This window comes from Myotis yumanensis, unplaced genomic scaffold, assembly GCF_028538775.1.
Source record: "Myotis yumanensis isolate MYYU_CA2020_CCGP unplaced genomic scaffold, mMyoYum1.0.hap1 SCAF_14, whole genome shotgun sequence".
NCBI lineage: Eukaryota > Metazoa > Chordata > Mammalia > Chiroptera > Vespertilionidae > Myotis > Myotis yumanensis.
This window is the reverse complement of record NW_027223765.1, coordinates 41918187-41939251: the sequence shown is the minus strand read 5'-3', so window position 1 is coordinate 41939251 and position 21065 is coordinate 41918187. Positions and strand designations below refer to the sequence as shown.

The window sequence follows — 21065 nt, the reverse complement described above, 5'->3', positions numbered from 1 at the left end:
TCTCTCTCTCTCTCTCTCTCTCTCTCTCTCTCACACACACACACACACACACACACACTCTCTCTCTCTCTCTCTCTCTCTCTCTCTCTTTCGGGGGATGCTCACAGCTCCTCTCTGTCCAGCTTTGGGCAAAAGCTATTTTGTCACAAAGAATAACTTCGAGATTCCAGTTCAGATGATCTAGGAAGCTAAATTCTGTTTTTTCTTGATAGGACCATAAAAAAGGAAGTTTTACAAGACTGCACGATAAAAGGAGACATTATTGGGAGGTGTGCAGCAGAATGAGAGCATCCACGGTCTTAGTTGATATTTTCAGCAATAAAGTGTGGTGCTGATAACAAAAAGAGAGAGCTCTAGTCATCTGGAAGCTTATGGTTGAGAACACACATGTGCATGGGTGTGGCTAACACAGGCCTGTCAGCAAAGGAGCCCAGACTCCAAGAATCTCAGTTCAAATGGAACCTAAAGGATAATCGTGTTTCGTAACCCACCCAGCAAGGGAGTTTCTATAATAAAATTTCACCTTTTCTTAAATATCTTCATTAATGAGGGACCCTCTTTTTAATGAGTCAGTCCATTCAACTAATTATTAGACAACTCCTGTCAACATGACTTATGCAGGTTTCGAGAGAACTTTTTATGAGGGGTTTTCATTCGTGGAAATGAGGGGCTTTGACATGAAGCATTACAGAGCCTCCACTGGGGCTGACTTAGGCACACTTGTATGAGGTTCATACAGAGGCCCTGATATAAAACATAAGTACCGACTGAATGTCCAGAAACGTCCAAGTTCACGGAGCCGGCTCACATTCATCTCTGACGTTTCTACGATGCACAGAGCCTTGCACTCACACTACTGCACGCGTGAGACAAGAACATGCCAAGGACAATTGGAGAGATTTCTAGATTGGCTTGCTTCTAAGCTGGTTGAAATAAGACAGTGTGCAGTCCTTTTTTGGTGACCTTGTCTTTTTTTTATTGCATCATTAAATCTTAGGACTGGAAAAATCATTGGCTCCATGCCCCGCAATGGCCACTGCAGCCTCTGTCAGGAGGGTTGAGGCTGTGCTAAGTCTGCATCCTTACTCCTGCACGTCCACTTAAACCAGTACCCTTCTCCTGGGGAACATGGGCCTCCAGAGTGATGTGACTTGCTGAAGGTTTTGACAAAGGATGCCATGCCTGCCCAAACATCTCAAAGTAGGGCTATGACTGCATTACACAAAATCTACTGAGAAGTTTGCACTCAAATTCCACCTGGTACAAAATAACCCTGCTTTTGAAACCTGGTTAAGCAAAAAAAAAAAAAAAAGCTTCATTTTTATTTTATTTTATTTGGGGCTGTTGCACATATAGAACAGGTCACTACTTCAGCATTGGGCTGACAGTCAGCGTTGGCTCCCAAGGTTGAACTTGGCTCTGCTCAGCATTCAGGCCGATCCCCCCTACTCTGCAGGCAACGCCCAGGCCTCCCACGAGGACACCCACCTGTGCTGAAGGGGATGGAGTAGACGAAGCTCCCGGGAATCTGCTCGGCAGCTCTTCGGTACCAGAGAGGGAAATGGTCTGCATTAAAGATGTTCTCCTTGTCTCCAGCTTTCAGGAAGTCCCTGGAAATGGGAAGGAGTAAGAAGAGCATGACCACTCAGCAAGGAGAAGCCGGACACGGGTGCATCCCAACAGCCTTTGTTGGATAAGAACAGGGTTGGCCACTGAGAACAGAACTCATAATTGTAGGCATTTCTAGCTTCCCAAAGCAGCTTAAGTCTATAATCTTTTTGGCCCTCACAATAACTCAGAGAGATCATTACCCCCATTTTTCAGATGCACAGAGTGAAGGGAATGAGTGAGACAGCCGGCTGCTCATCCCAGCAGTCCTGAGCTCGTGTGGTCGTCTTTCAACTGTCGCGATAGCAGAGGTAACAGACTGGCAAGGTGCCACATTTGGTGGCTGTTATTTTCTTGTTCATTTGTTTTCATCTCAAAACAAACATCAGCCTTCCTCTCTGAGCATTGGACAGTCTACCCCTTTGCCTCTCTGGGTCCTAAAGGGTGTATATCTGGACACTTCTACTTCTTCCTAGGAGCTTGCCTTCTGCAAAAATACCATTCAAGGGTAAAGGGCGAAAGAGGGTTTGGAAAAAAATCAAGTCACAACTATAGTCAACTTCCAAAATAACAAACTTGAGATGCTGGGGACGAGAGTCCTTGAATAGGAATTAGAAGCAGGTCCACAAAACGTCTACAAATTGATGGACCTGCCACACAGCAGACTTGGTTTCATGAGGTCAGCGGCGGGGTGAGGTTCTCCGGGAACCTCTGAACTCCCACACGTGCACTTTGCAAACTTTCTGAATCACAGGTTCCGTTTGCCTCTGGCCTAATAAGGTCTCTTGCTTCAGAGAAAAGAAATGGAGCAAACTTATTAATGGGCTCAGGAATGCCATCCCAGGTCCACACCAGCTCTGGACACACCAGTTTGAAGAGTTAAGGGCCCGTGGCTCTCTGGAGACACAGGACTGTGCAGCGATGTTAGGGAATCTGGGTCCTGGGTTCGGCAAGCCCTACACACTGTCCACTCAGGTCTCTTTGGAAGCGCAAAGAAACATGGTCCAACCGAGTGACACCAGCCTGCCTACTCCCCGCGTGGGGCTCAGTGCAGACACACCGAGGTCTCTCAAAATGCACACAAATAGGCACTGATTCCCGGACAGACCGGGACGGACAGGAATTCCTCTGCAGAGCTGCGTGCGGAACAGTCAGACTCCCCGAAGCCACTTGTTGGGGACGAGCGGTCCTCCCTCTGGCTGCCCCCCAGCAGCTGCACCGCATCCAGGGTTCCTAAATGACTCACCAGGGTGGGAGAGGACGCCAGGATGGCGGACAGAAGCCAAGAAGCCTGAGGAACAACGGGTTATGGAAAGGCCAGGGCAGGTGAACACACACGCTGGGGCCCCCGTGGTGGAACAGAGAGGAAAAGTATCAACAGGCCTGGGGTGGCCTGAATTTCACTTCAACCAGTGGTGGGATCAAGAAATTAAATAAGCTTCCCTTTGAACTTCCTGCCTCAGTTTCTCTCTGGGCCCCACAGAGGACTCCCCGCCACCCCCCACTTACTGATTGGTGAGCTGCTCAGCCCCAACAAACAGATTGATCCTGGAGAGGCCGGTGCGAGTGCCAAGGAAGGCGACCTCCACGCCCTTGTCAGAATTCCTGAAACAGAGCAGCAGGGGTCAGGGGTCCTTCCGGACGGTAAGCAGATAATCGCCTTTGCATTTAACACTCTTGGAACCTTTTATGAACTAGCACTTCCATAACCTGAAATTGGAAAAGAAATTCTAGAAACGCACACACATACCAGCACAGGATGCAAACCCTAATCAGTTATAAAAGTTGTCATCCTAATTCTTGCAAGAAATCTAAGAACTCCATGACAACAAAAGGGTCATGAGAAAACGCATCCCCAAAGCTAGATAAGGACACCTTCACCTCAAGTTCCTGGGTGCAAGTTCAGAGACAGCGGGCCCAGAATGGGAGCAACTCTAAAGAGAGGAAGCAAGTCCTGAAAGCGAGCTTTCTGCATTGATGCTACAAAGTCTGTTTTTGGTACTGAGACCACTAGTGGGATCTGTCATTAGCCAAAATAAGCAAGTGAGGCACTGAACCAAACCTGCAGCATCCCACAGCCTGGAAATGTCTAGGACTTGAATTCAACACCATCTGGGGGCACCAGCTTGTAACTGCTACCGGAGCAGGGGCCTTCTCCTCACCTCCAGCACCACAGAGATGAGTAAAGAAATGGCTTCTTCAGACAGCCCTGCAGATGCCATTCATAGGAACTTGAAGAATGGCCTTAACATGAGAAGTCATTTGAAAAGTCACTGAACATTTATTTTTCAGCTTTCAAGTTTATTTTTATGTTTGAACAAGTTCTTTAGGATATTTGTAATGCATACTCCTTTTTAAAAAATTATATTTTATTGGTTTTTTTAAAGAGAGGAAGGGAGAAGGATAGAGAGTTAGAAACATCGATGACAGCGACGAATCAGCTGCCTCCTGCACACCCCCTACTGGGGATGTGCTTGCAACCAAGGTATATGCCCTTGCCCTGAATCGAACCTGGGACCCTTCAGTCCCCAGGCTGACGCTCTATCCACTGAGCCAAACCGGCTAGGGCAATGCATACTCCTTTAAAAAAAATCAAATGGTTTTCTCAACCAAGGCATACTTTTATTTTCAATAACAGTATAAGGAGAATACTGATTATTGAATTTATTTCCCTACCCTAGATACTAGTAACAATTGGATTGGAAGCCTTATCCATGTCATCTACATTAGATGATCATTTGGTTACCTGCTCTTCGATGGTAGCCAAAGTGGTCAATTCTACCTTTAAGTATTTAAGGGGTGAATAAAAACCAACACAATGCATTTGTTTCTGCTTGTAGCCAATACAGAATTGGAGAGCCAGGCTGCCCAATCAGTTACAGATGTGGAGTGCAAAGCAAGCTACCATTTTGGAAATCTTTAGCATGTGTTAGGAGTGAATCAGCAGCCTCTGCACAGGATTTTGAGTTTCAGGGAAGCCTAAAGGAACATTTCCACATCCACTAGAGCAGCGGTTCTCAACGTGTGGGTCGCGACCCCTTTGGCGGTCGAACGACCCTTTCACAGGGGTCGCCTAAGACCATCCTGCATATCAGATATTTACATTACGATTCATAACAGTAGCAAAATTACAGTTATGAAGTAGCAACGAAAATAATTTTATGCTTGGGGGTCACAACATGAGGAACTGTTTTAAAGGGCCAGAAGGTTGAGAACCACTGCACTAGAGAACGCAATCCCAGGAAGGGCTTTGACTCTCTCCTAACGTTTCTGGGAATAACCCATGTAGGTAATCATTCCAAAAACGCCCCGAATCTAATGAGAATGGCCATCTTTCTTTGTGCCTTCAGGCTCATGTAAAAAATCAGCTACCTCACATCTCCACTTAGGAGACTTTTAGTCAGTGCAATCTTAAAATGTCTAGAAATGAACTCTGGCCAATCCAGTCACAAATCTGATCTGTGTTGTTTCCTGTCCTGGGAAGTGGCACTGAGTTACTCATATCATAAACCTGAGAACTATCCTTGACAGTTCAGCTGCCCGCCCCTCAAGTGCCGGGGGTCTCACTTCCGAAGCATGCCACCTGGACACCTCTTCTCTCTATGCTATCTGCCACCGCCCTGTCTGAGTGGCAAATCCCTGGGAATGCTGTAGGAACCTCTATTGTTCTTACTCCATCATTATTCATTCTCCACACAGTAGTAAAGGGATCTTTAAAAGTACAAATCGAATCATGTCCTTATTAAAACCCTTCAACGATTTTCCAATACTCTGAGGATAAAATCCAAAACCTTTAACTTGACTCCCAAGGTCCTGAACAACCTGAACCCTCTGCAGCCTCATCTCCAGGTGTGTTCCCACTGACCTATTGGCCTTCTTTAAATTCCTCAAATGTGTCAAGTGCTTTCTTACCTCAGGGCCTTTGCACATGCTGTGCTAATTCCCTTGAATGCTCCCCAACTCTTGAGCTAGTGCCTGCCCAGAAAAGCCTTTCCTGTCTTCCATCTTTACTCCATTTTTTTCTTCAACAGTTATCACAATTCTTAATAATACAGCACACTATATACCACTGGTGTCATGATGACAAGGACTGTGTTTAACGGCGTGACCTCCATTCACCAGCACCTAGCCTCATCCCTGACATATAAGACACAGTCATCAATATTTGATGAATGAATGAATGACTGGAAATGAGAGCAGAATGAATAATGGACAGGATAGAAGAGAATATATAGAAGGAAAGACAAAAGAAAGGAAGAAAAAAAAAGAAAGAGCAGAAAAGGAGAGAGAACTGAATAATGTATGATGTGAAGATATAAAAAGAAATTGTTTTCTTATTATTTTAAATCTTTAAACACCTACTTAAAATAGTAGCAATAATAATAATAATAATAATAATAATAATAAGCTGCTGAGGCAATTCTCACCATAGTCTTTGACAACAATTCCCCTTGCCGGCTCCCATCCCCCGACATCCTCCCCTTTGGGAGTAAAGCCACAGGGTTACATCTGACACCCTAATGAAGCAGCGCTCCTACTTTCTGTCCTGCTCACCAGCAAACCTGGCCTGAATCCCAACCTCCCAGACTGCGAAGTAAAGGCAGCCACAGCAGGGCAGGAAGCACAATGCTCCTTCTGCCCCCACCCTCTCGGAAGTGTCACCCTACCTCCGCATACCGAATTTCATGTAATGTTAAAACTCAAACAAATTACACGTCAAACCCAGTAGCTTGCCATCCAAGCCCCAGCCGCTAATCTGCTCTAGCTCTTGTGGTTTGGAGCTTTGGGGAAAATTAAAGAACTTTAACACCAGGCTCCTCAAACAGTTTAGTTCTTAAACTATAACCATATTTCGGACTGTTTGTGGGGAAATGGCCATGAAAGGGGGACACGTGCAACCACTTACTCAGATTTGTTGAGGGCAAGGCTGGTCCAATAGGCTTCAATGGGAGCGCTCACCACAGCATCGAAAAGGACCTCCTGGATCAGTTCTTTATCACCTGTCAGGAGGGGCAGGCCTGAGAAGATGGCTCTGGCCGGGCCCCAAACGGGGGCATGAGAAGCACCCAGCAGCTCATTCTGCAGTATCTGCAGGCCGCTTTCTCACACAGTGTGTTGCTTTATATACTTACCTCCCATCAGCTGAAAATATGAAACAGTCTGACACCTGACCTGCCAGCATCCCAGCAGCCCCCTAAGTGTTTGGGTGAGACAATAGCAAATGGAGAGCCTTGGGAACCTCACACTTCTGTGCTCTGCTCTCTCTCTCCCTCCCCCCATCTAGTAGTTCATGCCAAAGACCCCAGGCCAACCATGGGGTGTGGAGACCAGAAGCCAGCAGTCCTTGGAGAGTTTATTCTTTTCATCCCATTTCTGTCCCCTGTCAAAGCCTGTGGGTCTTCATGGCCCTGATTTTAGTCAGTTGCAAGAAGGGAGAGGGATCCGATAACCTCCTAACTTCTGGGACTCTATATTGTGATTCCTTTCATTAAAAAACCTTTTCCCCCCTTCATTTTAGAGGAGAAATAAGTCCCTATGCAAAGGGGCTCTTGGCAGAGTTCCGGGGAAGAGGCTAAGGAATCAGGGGGATATCCCAAGTCTAGCAAAGGCATCCTAGAGCCCTCCAATCACCTCACAACAGGGGCAACTCATTATCACACAAAGCAGAGGAGTCTCATGTAGGCTGGGGGAAGAACAAGGTGGAGCTTGGGGCGAGGTCTGGCTAGAGGGGGTCAATGGGGGGAGGAGGGGACATATATAATATTTTCAACAATAAAGATTTTTAAAAATTTTAAAAAAATAACAGATCACCAAAGAAGGAAAGAAAGAAAGAAACAACAACAACAACAAAAAAACAGATAAACTGAAAAACTGTCATGCAGTGGAATATTATATAGTAATTCAAACAAATGAATCAGAGTTAAATAATCAACACAAATGCATCTCTCAAAATTACAATGAGTGACAACACAAGATATAGAATAATGCATATATTATAAAATTTATAATATGTATAGTATACCATATACATAAAATTTATAGAAAATAAACATGGGAAAATATATAGGGTGTCCCAAAAATGTATATGAAAACTTTGAATAATTATAAAGCCAGTGTTTATTAAAATATATTTCATTTTCAAAATTGAGCTATCAGCTGTTAAAGTGTGTACACATTTTTGCGGACATCTTATATTTTAATATGGAAAATAATGTTACATATTTTTAATGGATACCTATATACAGGGTGGGCAAAGGTGGGTTTACAGTTGGGAGTACTTGAAACAATTTATTTTTGTATTATTATTTATTAGTTATTATATTATTTTCCATACAAACAAATGTAAACCTACTCCTGCCCCACCCTGTATATAGTTATAGCATAAAATGTATGGGGATGATGAACAAATACAGGATGGCAATTCTCCCTGGGAAGGAAATTGCACAGGATGGGGTACTCAGGCTTCAACATTATCTGTTATGTTTTATTCCTTAAAAATGTGCAAGAAGCAAGTATGGCAAAATATTAAGACTTGATGGCAAATGTAAATGGTTTTTAAATCTAATTTCTATGCTTTTAAAAATCTGTCCTGCAAAAAGTCAAAGTAAAAAAAAAAAAAAAAAAAAAGTTGGGCTCCTAGGCTGTCCAGCTGACCCTTTCTCTATCAGAGCACATCCAGAAAAGTTAATCCATTCCATGAAGATGTGGTTTAGGAGCTGGGCAATCTCCTTACACCTCCCAGGGCTGCTGTGCTTATTCTAGAAGACAACACGTGTAAGGAACATTTCACATCACTGAATAAGTGATAGCTGTTAAGGGTCTGTAATGCTCATCTTGGATGAGTCTCCCTCTGCCTAGTCTGTAGCCACTGCAACTAACAGTTCAAGATCTGACCTTGTGCTTGGTGAGCGCCAGGCCTGCTGCTGCTCTCCCTGCCCTTCCCTCTGCATGAGTTGTCTGCCATTTCTGACCCACTAAGCTCCCTCCTAGGGCACATGGTGGGAGGAGAGGAGCAGCACATACCCCACAAGAAGCAGTGGCAATCCCACCCTGGAGAGAATTAGGACACCTAGATTATGACCTTGAGTAAGACAAGTCCTATTTCCAGCCCTGGTTTACCATCTATAATAATAAAAGCATAATATGCTAATTAGATTGGGCGTCCTTCCAGACGTCCTTCTGGATGTTGCGAGGGAAGCCCAGATCCAGGGTGCCAGAGGGAAGCCGGTGCCGGCAGCCAGGGGAAGGAAGTCCTGCTTTTGCACGAGTATTTGTCATTGGACCTCTAGTTTATAGAATAAAAGAGCTGGATAAGCAGATATATACAGTCCCTTCCCAGTTGTAACATTTTCATCCTATTCAGGTATTTGACTAAATGGTTATTTGACTAAATCGTTTGGTAGGAGGATAAATCTGGTGTAAAGGGTTAATCTGGGATCGGGAATTCTACATGACTTTCCATAACCCACATTCTTTCTCTTGTTCCCACAGGAAGCAGACATTTGGCTGGATTTAAGGTGACTGATAGTCTCTGCCAAAGCAAAGCTCCCCTGGAACACTGAAGCGACCGATGGTTTTGCTTTCACCCCCCCCACCACCACCTGCATACGCCGCGTCTGGAAGCACACTCACATTGCAGCAGAGGTTCTTTGCCTTTGAGGTAGAGCTTAATCGCTTCTAACTGAGACAGATGGCGGTGCTCTGGGTGCAGGTCCGTGTTGCAGTAGGACCTACGGACATGACATGGCCCAGACAACATGTAAATAGTCACAGCATCACCTTCTTTTGCCTTTAAAACAGGAGAACTGGACACGAGAGTATAGAGAACTTGAGAACAAAGCAGGCACCAAACACCAGTACTGATGAAGGATTTTAATTCTTACCATTCATCTGCCAAGGACACATCGGGGTGTTCTAAGTCATGCAGGCCTGGAGGTCAAGGAGAAGACGTTAATGAGTAAACGCCATCTGTGTGGGGCACTGACCCTCCTCATCCTCTCACGTGCTTCAAATGTTCTTGGGCGGGGCCCTGGGCTGGTTAAGGGTAGACATCAACCCCAAAGATATCTGCCTCGGAAAAGGGACTCTGATCAAAGGAAACAAGTTATTTTCCAGGAAAAACTTCTTCCTCACTCAGCCACCACCTTCCACGGCTGTGTATGTATCCCAGGAAAGCCTCAACTCCTTGCCGAGAAATGATGCACCAGTGAGTCGTGGGAGAGGAGCTTAGGATGATGGTGGAAACACTGCCTTTGGATCCCCATGCAGCCTGAGCTGGGGACTGGGCGAGGCCACCTAACTCCTGTGGGACTTTAGCAGGTTACCTTACTTTTCTAAATGTTGTCTCTTCATGTGCAAAGCAGGGATAATGGTAACAGTCTCTAACTGATGGGTGGTTGTGAGGGTGAAATTATAAGTTGAATGGTATGAAATTGCCAATACTCAACTGACCAGCAAACATGGCTAGTTGTTACAGAATCCTAAGTGAAAATGAGTCATCGGTCTGGAAAGGTAGCGAAGAGAACAGGGGTAGCAGAGAATTTGGGCGTTTTCACAGAATGGTCCAGAACACCCCAACTCTGTGAAATCAGTCTCTTTCCTTCTGTGTTCATGAGACTTCATTTCAGTGGGTCATCAGCAGCCATACTTTCGAGTGCTGACCTCAGGGACTCCAATGGTGCTGAAAGCCTGTTTTAGGATGTCAGAGTTTCCCAAATGACCAGCACTGTCTCACTGCACCCCGGATTCCAATTTTCTCCTCAAATACAAATGTGTAAAATACAGAAAAATACTAGATCAATCAACACACACTCCTGCTCAATTTTACAGGAAGTAGGGGATACATTAGATAGACTATCATCATCTATCACCTAAGTGGCCAAATTCTGGCTCCAGCACCTACTGGTTGAATGATCTTGGGAATGTCACTTCAACTTTGAGTTTTATCAGCCAGAACATACAGGTGAACATGCCTAACAGATAGACTTCAGGAGAGGATTGAATGGGATAGTAATTGGTTCCTAGGACAATTCTTCCCTTCATTTCATATGTTCACTGAGCAAAGTGCTATTCCAGGCCCTAAGAATATAGCAGTGAACAAAACAAAAATCACTTCTCTCCTGATATTTACCTTCCAGTGGCAGGAAAGAGATAAGTAAATAAAATTAAAATACATAGAGTATCAGTTAGCGGTGAGATCTATGAAGAAGAGAGAATGTAACAAGGGTAGGGAGAGACAAGAGATAGTAAGGGTGGAGAAAGAAAGTTTCAGTTTTAGCCATGGATGTCAGGGAAGTCTTCACTGAGAAAATGACTGTTAAGCAAAATCCTGAAGGAGGTGAGGGAAAGCCATGTAGCTACTGGAGAGAGTGCTCCTGGCAGAAGGAATTATGAGTGTGAAGGACCTCATGTGAGATCTTGCCTTCCTGGAATATGGGGTTAATGATGTCAATTCTAGCTATTATTTTAGTTTCTTTTCTCATCAGCTTTGATCCACAAAGCCCCCTCTGGCTATATTTCATAGGACCTATACATGAGACCGTGAAAGAAAGATCTTTTTTACTGCTTCCTCTCAGAGTTCCTAGGGCACCAAATAAATTGAACTGTTTTCTAATTCTTTCACCTCTTATTTTGGTCCTCCTGACAAAATTACACCTACTGATGATTGCTAATGCTGACACTAATGAGATAGTCTCTAATTTACAGAACAATCATTATGTATAATAGATATTAAAGATGCAGACAAAGTGTCAAGGAGATTCAGAAGAGGAGCGATTTCAGCAGGTAGAACTACAGCCCATGACTTCAACCTCAGTAGTGACTCCTTACATTTGGAGCAAAATCTATGTGTTCACCATCTTTGTAATATCTGGCATTTGAAAAGCACATTAAAAATGCCTACATTCTCTGGGGCAGCATTCCTTATGGAGGATCCTACAGAAGTGAGGTTGTCCGTCCCAGGGTCCTCCTTCCTTCTCCAGGAACAGAACAGCACACCAATCATGCCTTGGCCCTTAGTAATGACATGAGTCTCTCCTAGTTAGCCAGGGGCGAAGCAGCTTTCTCAGGCTCTGTGACTCAGCACAGGTGGCAGGACTGCAAGCCCTCTTATTCATAGAGGACCAACAGAGAGAGGGAGATCTGACCTCATTTTTGTGGATAACCAGACACTCTGCCCCTTGCTGAGGATTCAGACTAATGTCTTGCATGGTGGTTACAGTTAGCTCTGAAATGATCTCTACCTGACTCTCAGCCTACCAGCTGTGGGACATACAGGGAGAAGATAGTGACTAAAAAATGATCCAAAAGACCATGCAAAACAACTTGCAGACCATGTATTGAGGATTGACTAAGGGAATGGACACATGAGAGGCCATTAATCTATTCATACTCTCTCTGATTGTTCTGACCATGGGGTATTTCCTCAGCTTGACTTCAGATGGCTTAAACATATATTTTCTGGCTTCATAGGCAGTGATATCCACAGAGCTACACATGGCTCATGGGGCCAGAAAATTCTAGAATTAAAAAAAAATAATTTTGGAGAACACATTCTATTGAGTATCTTGTCCAAGTCACAAAGTTGCCCGTTTTCTCTTGCATGTCTCTGGGAAGAGGCCACACAATTGATTGGCTCTGCAGTGGGCACACTCTGAGTTCTTCCACAGGCCACTATGAACCCCCTTCCCTATCCTTCCTATTCCTTGAGATGACACAATTGCTTGGAAGACAAAAAGCAACACTTTTGAAACACAGCATGGAGAATCAGTGGTAAACCAGAAGACTGTCTATAACTGGCATCTCAGGGACAACCAATCTCATGCTTCATTCTCAGCTACATCTGAGCCACAAGGTGGTCCAGCTGCTGGAAGTTCTTCTCATTCATTTGTAATCAGCTTTCATTAACACCTGACTTGAAATAGACCTTCTGCCCTTGGCCATATCCCCTGGGGACACCCAGACAGAGCACTGGTCTGGCCCAACTCCTTCTTTGTGAAGATGCAAAGCTGAACACCCAGGTTGGGCAAGGGATGCACTCAAGGACAGTTTGGGAGTGAAGCCCTTCAGAGGCCAGCCCACCCCTCCCTGTGAGCTGCTGAAACAGAAAGGTAACTTATCTGAGCTACCAGGTTGTGGGGAGATGAAAAGGACAGTAAAGGTGTGACAACTATTTTAGTCTTAAAGAGCTATAACGACTGCTACCTGTTGCTAGGAGTTTACAGGGCTTTCTGAAGACCAGAGGGTCTGGGAATCTGAAGGGGCCACTTATGCCTTCTAAACTATGGAAATCATTGAAATGAGCAGTTCCTGTTGGACCCTTTGGACCCAGGCTGCCATGAAACACAAGTGAAATGTGTGGCTTAAATGTGTAGGAGACCCAGGCTTGCATAATTTTGTTTTCATTTTTTTTCCTTGGCTTGAGTTTTATTTTTCCCGGTACTGATTTTTATGGGTGAGAAGCATATAGTTAGAGGATGATTCCTATGAGTGGCCTTCACAACTCTGTGGACTAAAGCAGAATATAAATAAATGAAATCATAAGAAAGGCCCCACGGGTTGGGGTTCCCACCATTCGGAATCAATGTAGAAAAGCAGGTGACATCAAGTGGCTGTTAGTTAAGTCAAATGTCCAGGGATTGGCCAGAGTGTTGGACAGATGCCCAAGTTCTTCAGTGAACCCACGGTGGGCGCCCGGGCTTCCTTCCCACAGAAAGGATAAGACTGACCACGGCAGCATCTTACCTTCTTCAATGGTTACATTCCCTCGGAAGAAATACTTCCCATGGCCCCTGGAGAGCGCCACACCTAAACTGTGCAGAGAAACAAAGCAGACCTTGAGACCCATGGCATCGACTGGCATAGACTTGTGGGCTAACTTCTTATTTTCCATTTTCACATTGCCATTTCATGTTCTGTAAACAATTTTTCCAACAGTTTATTTTCAAAACCCCACTGATTATAGCTGGTGTTGGTTTTTCTTAGGTTCAATCAGCTGCTTCAAAGTACATTTTTTGATTGGAAGTGCCCGCAGCAACTGGCGGCTCTCGCGTGTTTACAAAGAGGTGTGGCAAGCTGCGCAGCCCCCTCGCAAGCCCTTTTCTTGGATGCCCTCGAAAGGGTCACTTGCCCTGCTCTTCACTACCACCTTACGCACCCCTGCACCGCTGCCCTGCCTTCAGCCAGAGGCGGGCCCCTCCAGACCGTAGAGCTCGGGACTAAGGCAAATTAAGCCCTTCCCAAGGGCAGAAAGGAAAACTTCTACCACCACTTGAGCGTAGCCACATGGCTGTTCTGTGGGCTTCTTTGCTTCACTCTCTCCCTAGTCTAGTGGTCGGCAAACTGCGGCTCGCGAGCCACATGCGGCTCTTTGGCCCGTTGAGTGTGGCTCTTCCTAAGCCATAGGAGTACCCTAATTAAGTTAATAACAATGTACCTACCTATATAGTTGAAGTTTAAAACATTTGGCTCTCAAAAGAAATTTCAATCGTTGTACTGTTGATATTTGGCTCTGTTGACTAATGAGTTTGCCGACCCCTGGGCCTAGTCTAACAGAGTTATCACACCCTCACGGGCCTGATGTCAGCTACTTTCTGCATCTGTCTAAAGTAAGAGACCATGCTTTGAAAACACAGTCTCTTCGTTTGGCAAACACCCTTAGCAGTCCAGTGTTCCCTGGGTTGCTCTGGTTCCAATGGAACCTACCCATGATCCCTGGCCTTCTATGACAACAATCCATCACTTAGTTTTCAGATTAATCTAAAGTCAGTAAATTCTTTCTCTCCTTAGCTCTGCGAGGCAACCGTTTGGGAACAGGAAGCAGCCCCACTGAAATCACTTTTGACAAAAAGTGTCCCGACGCTGCAGAAACAGCAGCGGGAGACGTCAGAATGCCACATACGCATCTGTAAGCAGGCAGGAGGCAAAGCCATTTCCCAGGACTGTTACAAAGAGAAATAACAGGATTCAAAGGTGGACAAGCACAGAAGGACAGTTCAGAGAAATTCAAATGGAAGTACAGCATGTAGTGATGGGTATGCTACCTACAGGTTTGAAGGATTTTTTTTTTTAAATTTTGGGTCATGGAAATAAAAGGTGAAATGAAACTCACTAGGCAGCAAGTTAGATGGTTAAGGACCCTGGTAACCCTCTGAACTTGTCTCTCCCCCCTTAGTTGGAACCCCCAAAGCTTATTTGCTGGATAATGAGATGCAAAAGCCAAGACACTTGAGTGAGTTGCCCTGCGTGAGCCTGAACCATCTTCCCCCTCCTGGAAACCAAAAACCAAAGCAGCCTGGGCACAGGCCCTTCCTCACTCGCTCCAGCCTTTGGGCAGGGTGTCTGGTTATCTTCAGATGATGAGCTCTGAGAGTGTCAGCAGGTTTTGTACAAACACAACTGATGGGTCGGATGGAATGTCCATGTATTATGGTCAGCTCTACCTGAAAGGAGTACCCTTGATGTCTGTATAATAGTAGTCATTTGTCATCACCAAAACCCGTTTCTAGATTGAAAAAAAAAAGGTCGTAGAGAAAAGAAAACATGGTTAGTCTGCTAGGTGACGTTTTCAGAAATAAATAAAAATAAATGGACACACTATGATCAGGTTAACAGTACTACATGAATCTTGTTTGAGATAAGTAAAGACAAGAGAAAAATGATCTCAGCGAAAGATATTTATTCCAGATAGAGCTTTCAAAAGCTAATTTTTCACAGTGGTTTGTTTTAAATTAAGTGGCAAGAATGTTTGAGAAAAATGTACCCCTTTGTCCACTGTCTTCTTCACCTCCATGGAAAACTTCCCTGTCTTTCGATTCACCATGGCATTTCGTAACTAAAATGATAAAAGAAAACAGTGTTAGTTCTCCTCTGGGTTACTAAGCCACAGGGGCACCTTGCACCCTCCGGCTCGGTGGCACAATGGAGGCCTGTGCAAAGCAGAGGTGAGACGGATCTGGGCTGCTTCCTGCCGCATCCTGGCTGCTTCCATGGTGAGTGTGCATGTGGCACTCAGACCTCGGAAACAGGGCTCCTGCAGAATCAACACCCAATGGCTGTTGGACAAGGGGAGAGAGGCTAACTACAATAAATAAATAAATGACTCTAACTTCAATTTGGGGTGTTGGGGTAAACCTCAGGCAACACCCACAGAAAAGCCTATGCAATGTTGACAAGTCCAAGGACAAACCCCCAACACACTCAAGGAGCAAGAATGTCTCCGGGGATAAGTTGTATTCCCAAAAAGGGCATTGGTTTGTCATGGAGAAATAACTTTTCAAAATGTGCGTTAAAGGCGTTTTCCTACACAGTAGTTTCAAACACACACACACACACACACACACACACACACGAGGCCAACCACTTGGAAGCCAGGGATTAGCTTCCATAGCATGAATCATCACCAAATGCTCTCGGAGAAATCAGGGCCAATTAATGGCTTCGCTGACACTGACGGGCAGGGAACAGGGCAACCTTCTATCTGATTTCTGGAGGTCCCCTCGGAGCAGGGCGCCTGGCTCCCTCCCCCACCCCTGGCTGACCTCTCCTAATTACGTATGGCCCTTCCGTGAGTTCAGAGAAGGACAGCAGACACAGTGATGAAAGATGTGCCATCATGGGCACCAATGGGAGACGACAGGGAAGGCCATTTAATGGAACAGGAGCAGATGCTGACATGCCACAGCCTGTCAGGAAAGGCTCCTTCCCAGCCCTGTGCTGGGTTTTCTTTCTGTTTTGCTTTTTCACCCTTGCCCCTCTTTTCTTTGAGGAGCTTGAGTAAGATCTAGGTGATAGAAAACTGCAACGCTTGCAGGCAACCTCGATCTGATTCGGGGTGTCTAGATCTGGGTTTGCATTCCCCTCGTCTGTGAGACAGGGTAAAAGCATAATTTTTATCTGGAGGCATGCATAAAATAAAACATATATTTTTTTACTCTAGATATTTTTGAACAACACATAATGGGCATTTCTGGAAATATTTTCCCATTTTAACTTTTGTGGTTTTGGATGGGGAGAGCTGGTCCTAATTAAGTCTACTTTCTAACTTTTAAGAACGGCTCCATTTATCTTTAACATGGTTTTCATTTTTCCTCTTTCTGGTGCCTGCCTAAAGCCATTTGGGACCTTCCCCTCTCACATTCCCCAGGCAAGACAGAGATTAGGTAAGCCTCCCCACCCTCCATGCCTCCCCACCCTACCTCCCCGTAGCACAGAGCAGTCAGCGGGGGCCTGGGAGGATCCTGGGCTAGGGTCATGGGTGCTTTCTCAGCTTTCTCGAGGCAAATGCTTAGATGACTAGTCTGGTCTTCCCCCTTTCTTCAATACGAATGAAAGTAGGTTACACTTACTGAAAACCAACCTGTGGGGCAGGATAGCCCTGTAGTGAAGGGATGAACCCTGGAACCGGCTTTGTGATCCTAGACCAGTGATGGCAAACCTTTTGAGCTCAGCGTGTCAGCATTTGAAAAACCCTAACTTAACTCTGGTGGCCTGTCACATATAGAAATTTTTTGATATTTGCAACCATAGTAAAACAAAGACTTATATTTTTGATATTTATTTTATATATTTAAATGCCATTTAACAAAGAAAAATCAACCAAAAAAATGAGTTCGCATGTCACCTCTGACACGCGTGTCATAGGTTCGCCATCACTGTCCTAGACCCATCAATGATCCCTTCTGAGCCTCAGTTTCCTTTCTGCAAAATGGAATTAATGACAGCACCCATCTCACAGAGGTTTAGGGAGGATCAGAGGAGCTAATATTGACAAGAGCGCCTGACGCCCCCTTGGCACTCAGTCAACGTTGGCTGCCCTCCATCGACATCAGCACCAGCAGCAGCAGCAGCATCTTCCTCATCACCCCCCTGACTTTCTTTACTGTCAGACCCCTCTCAATAGCGTCATGAACCAGGATTTAAACTCTAGTGTGCTTGGCACTGATGCCCATGCTGTAAACCAGTGTTTTTAGACTTTCTTGAGGGTGAGCCACGTGAGCACTACAGCTTCTCTGATGCAGCCTGGTGTCTCCTGATCTTACAGATCCCCCATGGCCTTTCCCTGCTGCTCAGGAACAACCGAATGAATTTGGTGACTATCCCCTCATTCCTCAGGTTGAGAACTGCTGCTCGTAGCCACCTCCAGGTTGGCACCGACTGAAAAGAGCCAGCCACGGGAAAGAGAAGTAACGCAGGATGTCACGGCTCCCGTGCCAGGCTTCACCATGACAATACCACTGTCCCGTGACCTCGCTGTGGCTCAGTTTCCTCAACTTCATTCATCCCGCCGGAAGTGTTCATGAGTGAGGACTTCCAGACCCCCGGGGTCCCGCCGGGTGCTGTGTAAACCGTGTAGCAGGCTTAGGAGGCTTGGGTGATATGACAGACACTGAGCTCTTACTATGTGCCAGGCACAGGTTTTAAGAGTCTCGGAATCATCTTATGGGATCATTATTATCCCTGCTTTCCAGGGGGGGGCGGGCGAAACTGAGGCAAGGCTTTAGGACACTCACCCATGGCCACACAGGCTCTCTGCCCCCTGAACCCATGTTGTTCTGCTTTTCAAATCAGGAGAGAAAGCATTTGGACAAATTTAAAGCATTAATATAAAAGTTGTGTAGTATTAATAGAAAAAATAATTTACTGCTATTTCTGGCCATTTTTTTTTAAATCAAAGGAAATGTTTTACACATTGACCAGGCAGTAGTCTGAGGTCTGATGTCCCAATAGGCTCTCCCACCGGCGGAGGCCCTATGGCCTGGGGCGGGCGGGAAGCTGGTTTTCCATCCTCACTGCCAGAGGACGGAAAGGGGTTGGTGCTTTTTCAATAGGCTGTCCAGTGACGGAGCAGCCCTGTGGGGCTGGAGCACAGAAATGTCACTTTTCCATCCTAGGAGAGTGAGGCTGGAGAAGGGGACAGCGATGCTATGGTAAGTCAGGGCTACCACCAGCCACAGGGTCTGGGTTCCGAGGTGGTACCCAGAGAGGAGGGGAAAGAGGAGGGGAGTGACAATGCTATCAGTTCCCACCCAGCAGGAAGGGCGTGGTCAGCCGTGCTGCCCAGAGTGTCTGATTTCCCTCAACCCCACCACCACCTGGATTACCACATGAGCAACTGGAGCAATGAACATGGCCTGGCAAGGGACACCTCCAAAGGAGTTGGGGTGTGCTCGTGTCAGAATGTTATGTAGCCGTCAAAAGTCATCTGTGCAGCCCCACCAGGAGATCAGGGTTCGATTCCTGGTCAGGGCACAGGCTCGGGTTGCAGGCTCGATCCTCAGTGGGGAGTGTGCAGGAGGCAGCCTACCAATGATTCTCTCTCACCATTGATGTTCTATCTCTCTCTTCCTTTCCCTTCCTCTCTGAAATCAGTAAAAATATATTTTAAAAAGTCACATGTGCAGATGTTCAACTTGACATACAAAGAAAGGCAAATTAAAATATCAATGACATACCTTTATGTTTCCCTATCAGAGAGCCAGCACTTGCTACTGTGCCCATGCAGTGGACATTACAGCAGCTCTCACCCCAGCGTGGTTTCTAAGATACAGGACAAACCTCTGCAGGCTGAATACAAGAATCTGGCAACTGGGATCAGGGTTCTGGGGCTCCAGGAAGCACCCCCTTCCCTGGCCCTGCCTTAGCCGGATCAGACATCAGAAGTGCTTCCGGAGCCCCAGAGGGTCTGTCTTTCACCTGAACCCTGAAGTCGAGGCATCTTAGCTGACCACTCAAAGCACCCACTTGACTAACGATGACTGGTGGCCACACTTACAGTTCCACTGTGAGCCTGCAGCTTCTCCCAGAGAGTCCCTGATCACCTTAGATTTTGTGTATAATTATAGAAAGAGAACTCATTTTCCTAATTGGAGGTTCATCATCCACATCAGATCAGGAGCCTCACCTTTGCCGATGCACAGGAGGCAAACGCTTCTGGCCCCCATGGGCATGACCCTGGCCAAGCCAACAGGTTCAAGGGGAAGGGAGGACAGTGGAGAAACAGGTCTGTTATTCCTGAGCCAGCCTTCAACCGGAAGGTGAAAACAGACTCAGACACAGAGCACTTGTACAACAAAATCCTCTCTCTCTCCCTGCTTCAGCCTGGGCTCTCAGGCATGCTGTGCTGGTTTGGGGGCCCAAGGCTCAACCATGAGCTGAAGAGGTACAAGAATGGGTGTAAAGAACAAACTAAACAGCCAAAGGTCTCAGAAATAAGTTGCAGGAGAAGAGGTCGCTAGAGCTTTGGAAAGAAAGGACTCAGGGGAATCTTTCCATCAGCATCATCCCAGGTAAGAAGAAGTGAGTTGCCCGGGGTTGGGGGGGAGAAATAGGGCTTACACTGCAACACAGGGATTTCAGCTGGACTCAAGGCAGAACCAGATGGGGCCCTACTCACACCACCATCGCAGCATTTGTTCAGCAGCTATATGGCAGGCACACCCCGTCTTTTCTGTACCACTTAGGGGAGGATGACACATATAAGGCACTGATACAGGGTGTCTCCATGGAGTCTTGGATTCAAGGGCTCCTTCTAAGTCATACCAACATGGTCAAGAGCATTGGGGCCAGATGCCTGGCGTGGAATCCACACTCAGTGCTCTTGGACCATTACAGCAATTCCTTGCCTCAGTTTCTTTAGCTGTAAAATGAGGACAGCAGTCACATCAATATCTCAGGATTTCTATGGGGAATAAACAAGTTGGTCTACAGACAGCACTTAGAATAGTACTGGCCTGTAGGGAGAATTCAATGTGTGGGAGCTCCTACTGATATCAGCTTCCTTCTGTTTATAGAAATAATCCTGCTCATGGTGGAAAGTCTGGGAACAACTAACAGATATAAGAATAAGATAAAAGTCACCCTCAATTCCTTCAGCCATCTCTGGGAACTTAAAGGTACCTCTTCCTTCCAGTGGTTCTCAACCTTCTGGCCCTTTAAATACAGTTCCTCATGTTGTGACCCAACCATAAAATTATTTTCGGTGCTACTTCATAACTGTAATGTTGCTACTGTTATGAATCGTAATGTAAATATCTGATATGCAGGATGGTCTTAGGCGACCCCTGTTAAAGGGTCATTTGACCGCCAAAGGGGTCGCAACCCACAGGTTGAGAACCACTGTTCTAGGAGGTGATTAGCACCAGGATTCAGTCTGGGCTCTGCATGTGTCAGGCTCACTTCCTGGCTCACTGTGCCCACCAGAGCTGTCCTACTCATCATATTATTGACATGGTGCCTGGCTCACCCTGGAGCCAGAAGTCTCACTCATTTTCCTGTAAATGATTTCTGATCTTAAATTTTTTTAAATTTTATCCAATCTTCTTTTGCATGCGTTTTAATAGTATATGTGAACAATAAAGAAGTATAATAATAATAATAATAATAGTATATGTGACCTCACACCTTTTTCGGAAGTACATAGGATGGGAACCCAACACTCTGCAACTCCTGTGAGAAAGGAA

At 45.7% G+C, this 21065-nt stretch overlaps 1 protein-coding gene across 2 annotated transcripts in view; it reads right to left on the bottom strand.

The window, feature by feature from the left end:
• The window catches only part of CACNA2D3 (calcium voltage-gated channel auxiliary subunit alpha2delta 3), an 812027-nt gene that overhangs the window by 163171 nt on the left and 627791 nt on the right, over positions 1-21065 (bottom strand). For both annotated transcript variants that reach the window (XM_070390783.1, XM_070390784.1), the window contains 8 exons: positions 15368-15439; positions 15048-15109; positions 13351-13418; positions 9492-9537; positions 9241-9338; positions 6515-6608; positions 3118-3213; positions 1489-1610 (listed from right to left, as the gene is read on the bottom strand). In XM_070390783.1, coding sequence (XP_070246884.1) covers positions 1489-1610; positions 3118-3213; positions 6515-6608; positions 9241-9338; positions 9492-9537; positions 13351-13418; positions 15048-15109; positions 15368-15439 — 658 coding nt within the window. The remainder of the gene's footprint in view (positions 1-1488; positions 1611-3117; positions 3214-6514; positions 6609-9240; positions 9339-9491; positions 9538-13350; positions 13419-15047; positions 15110-15367; positions 15440-21065) is intronic.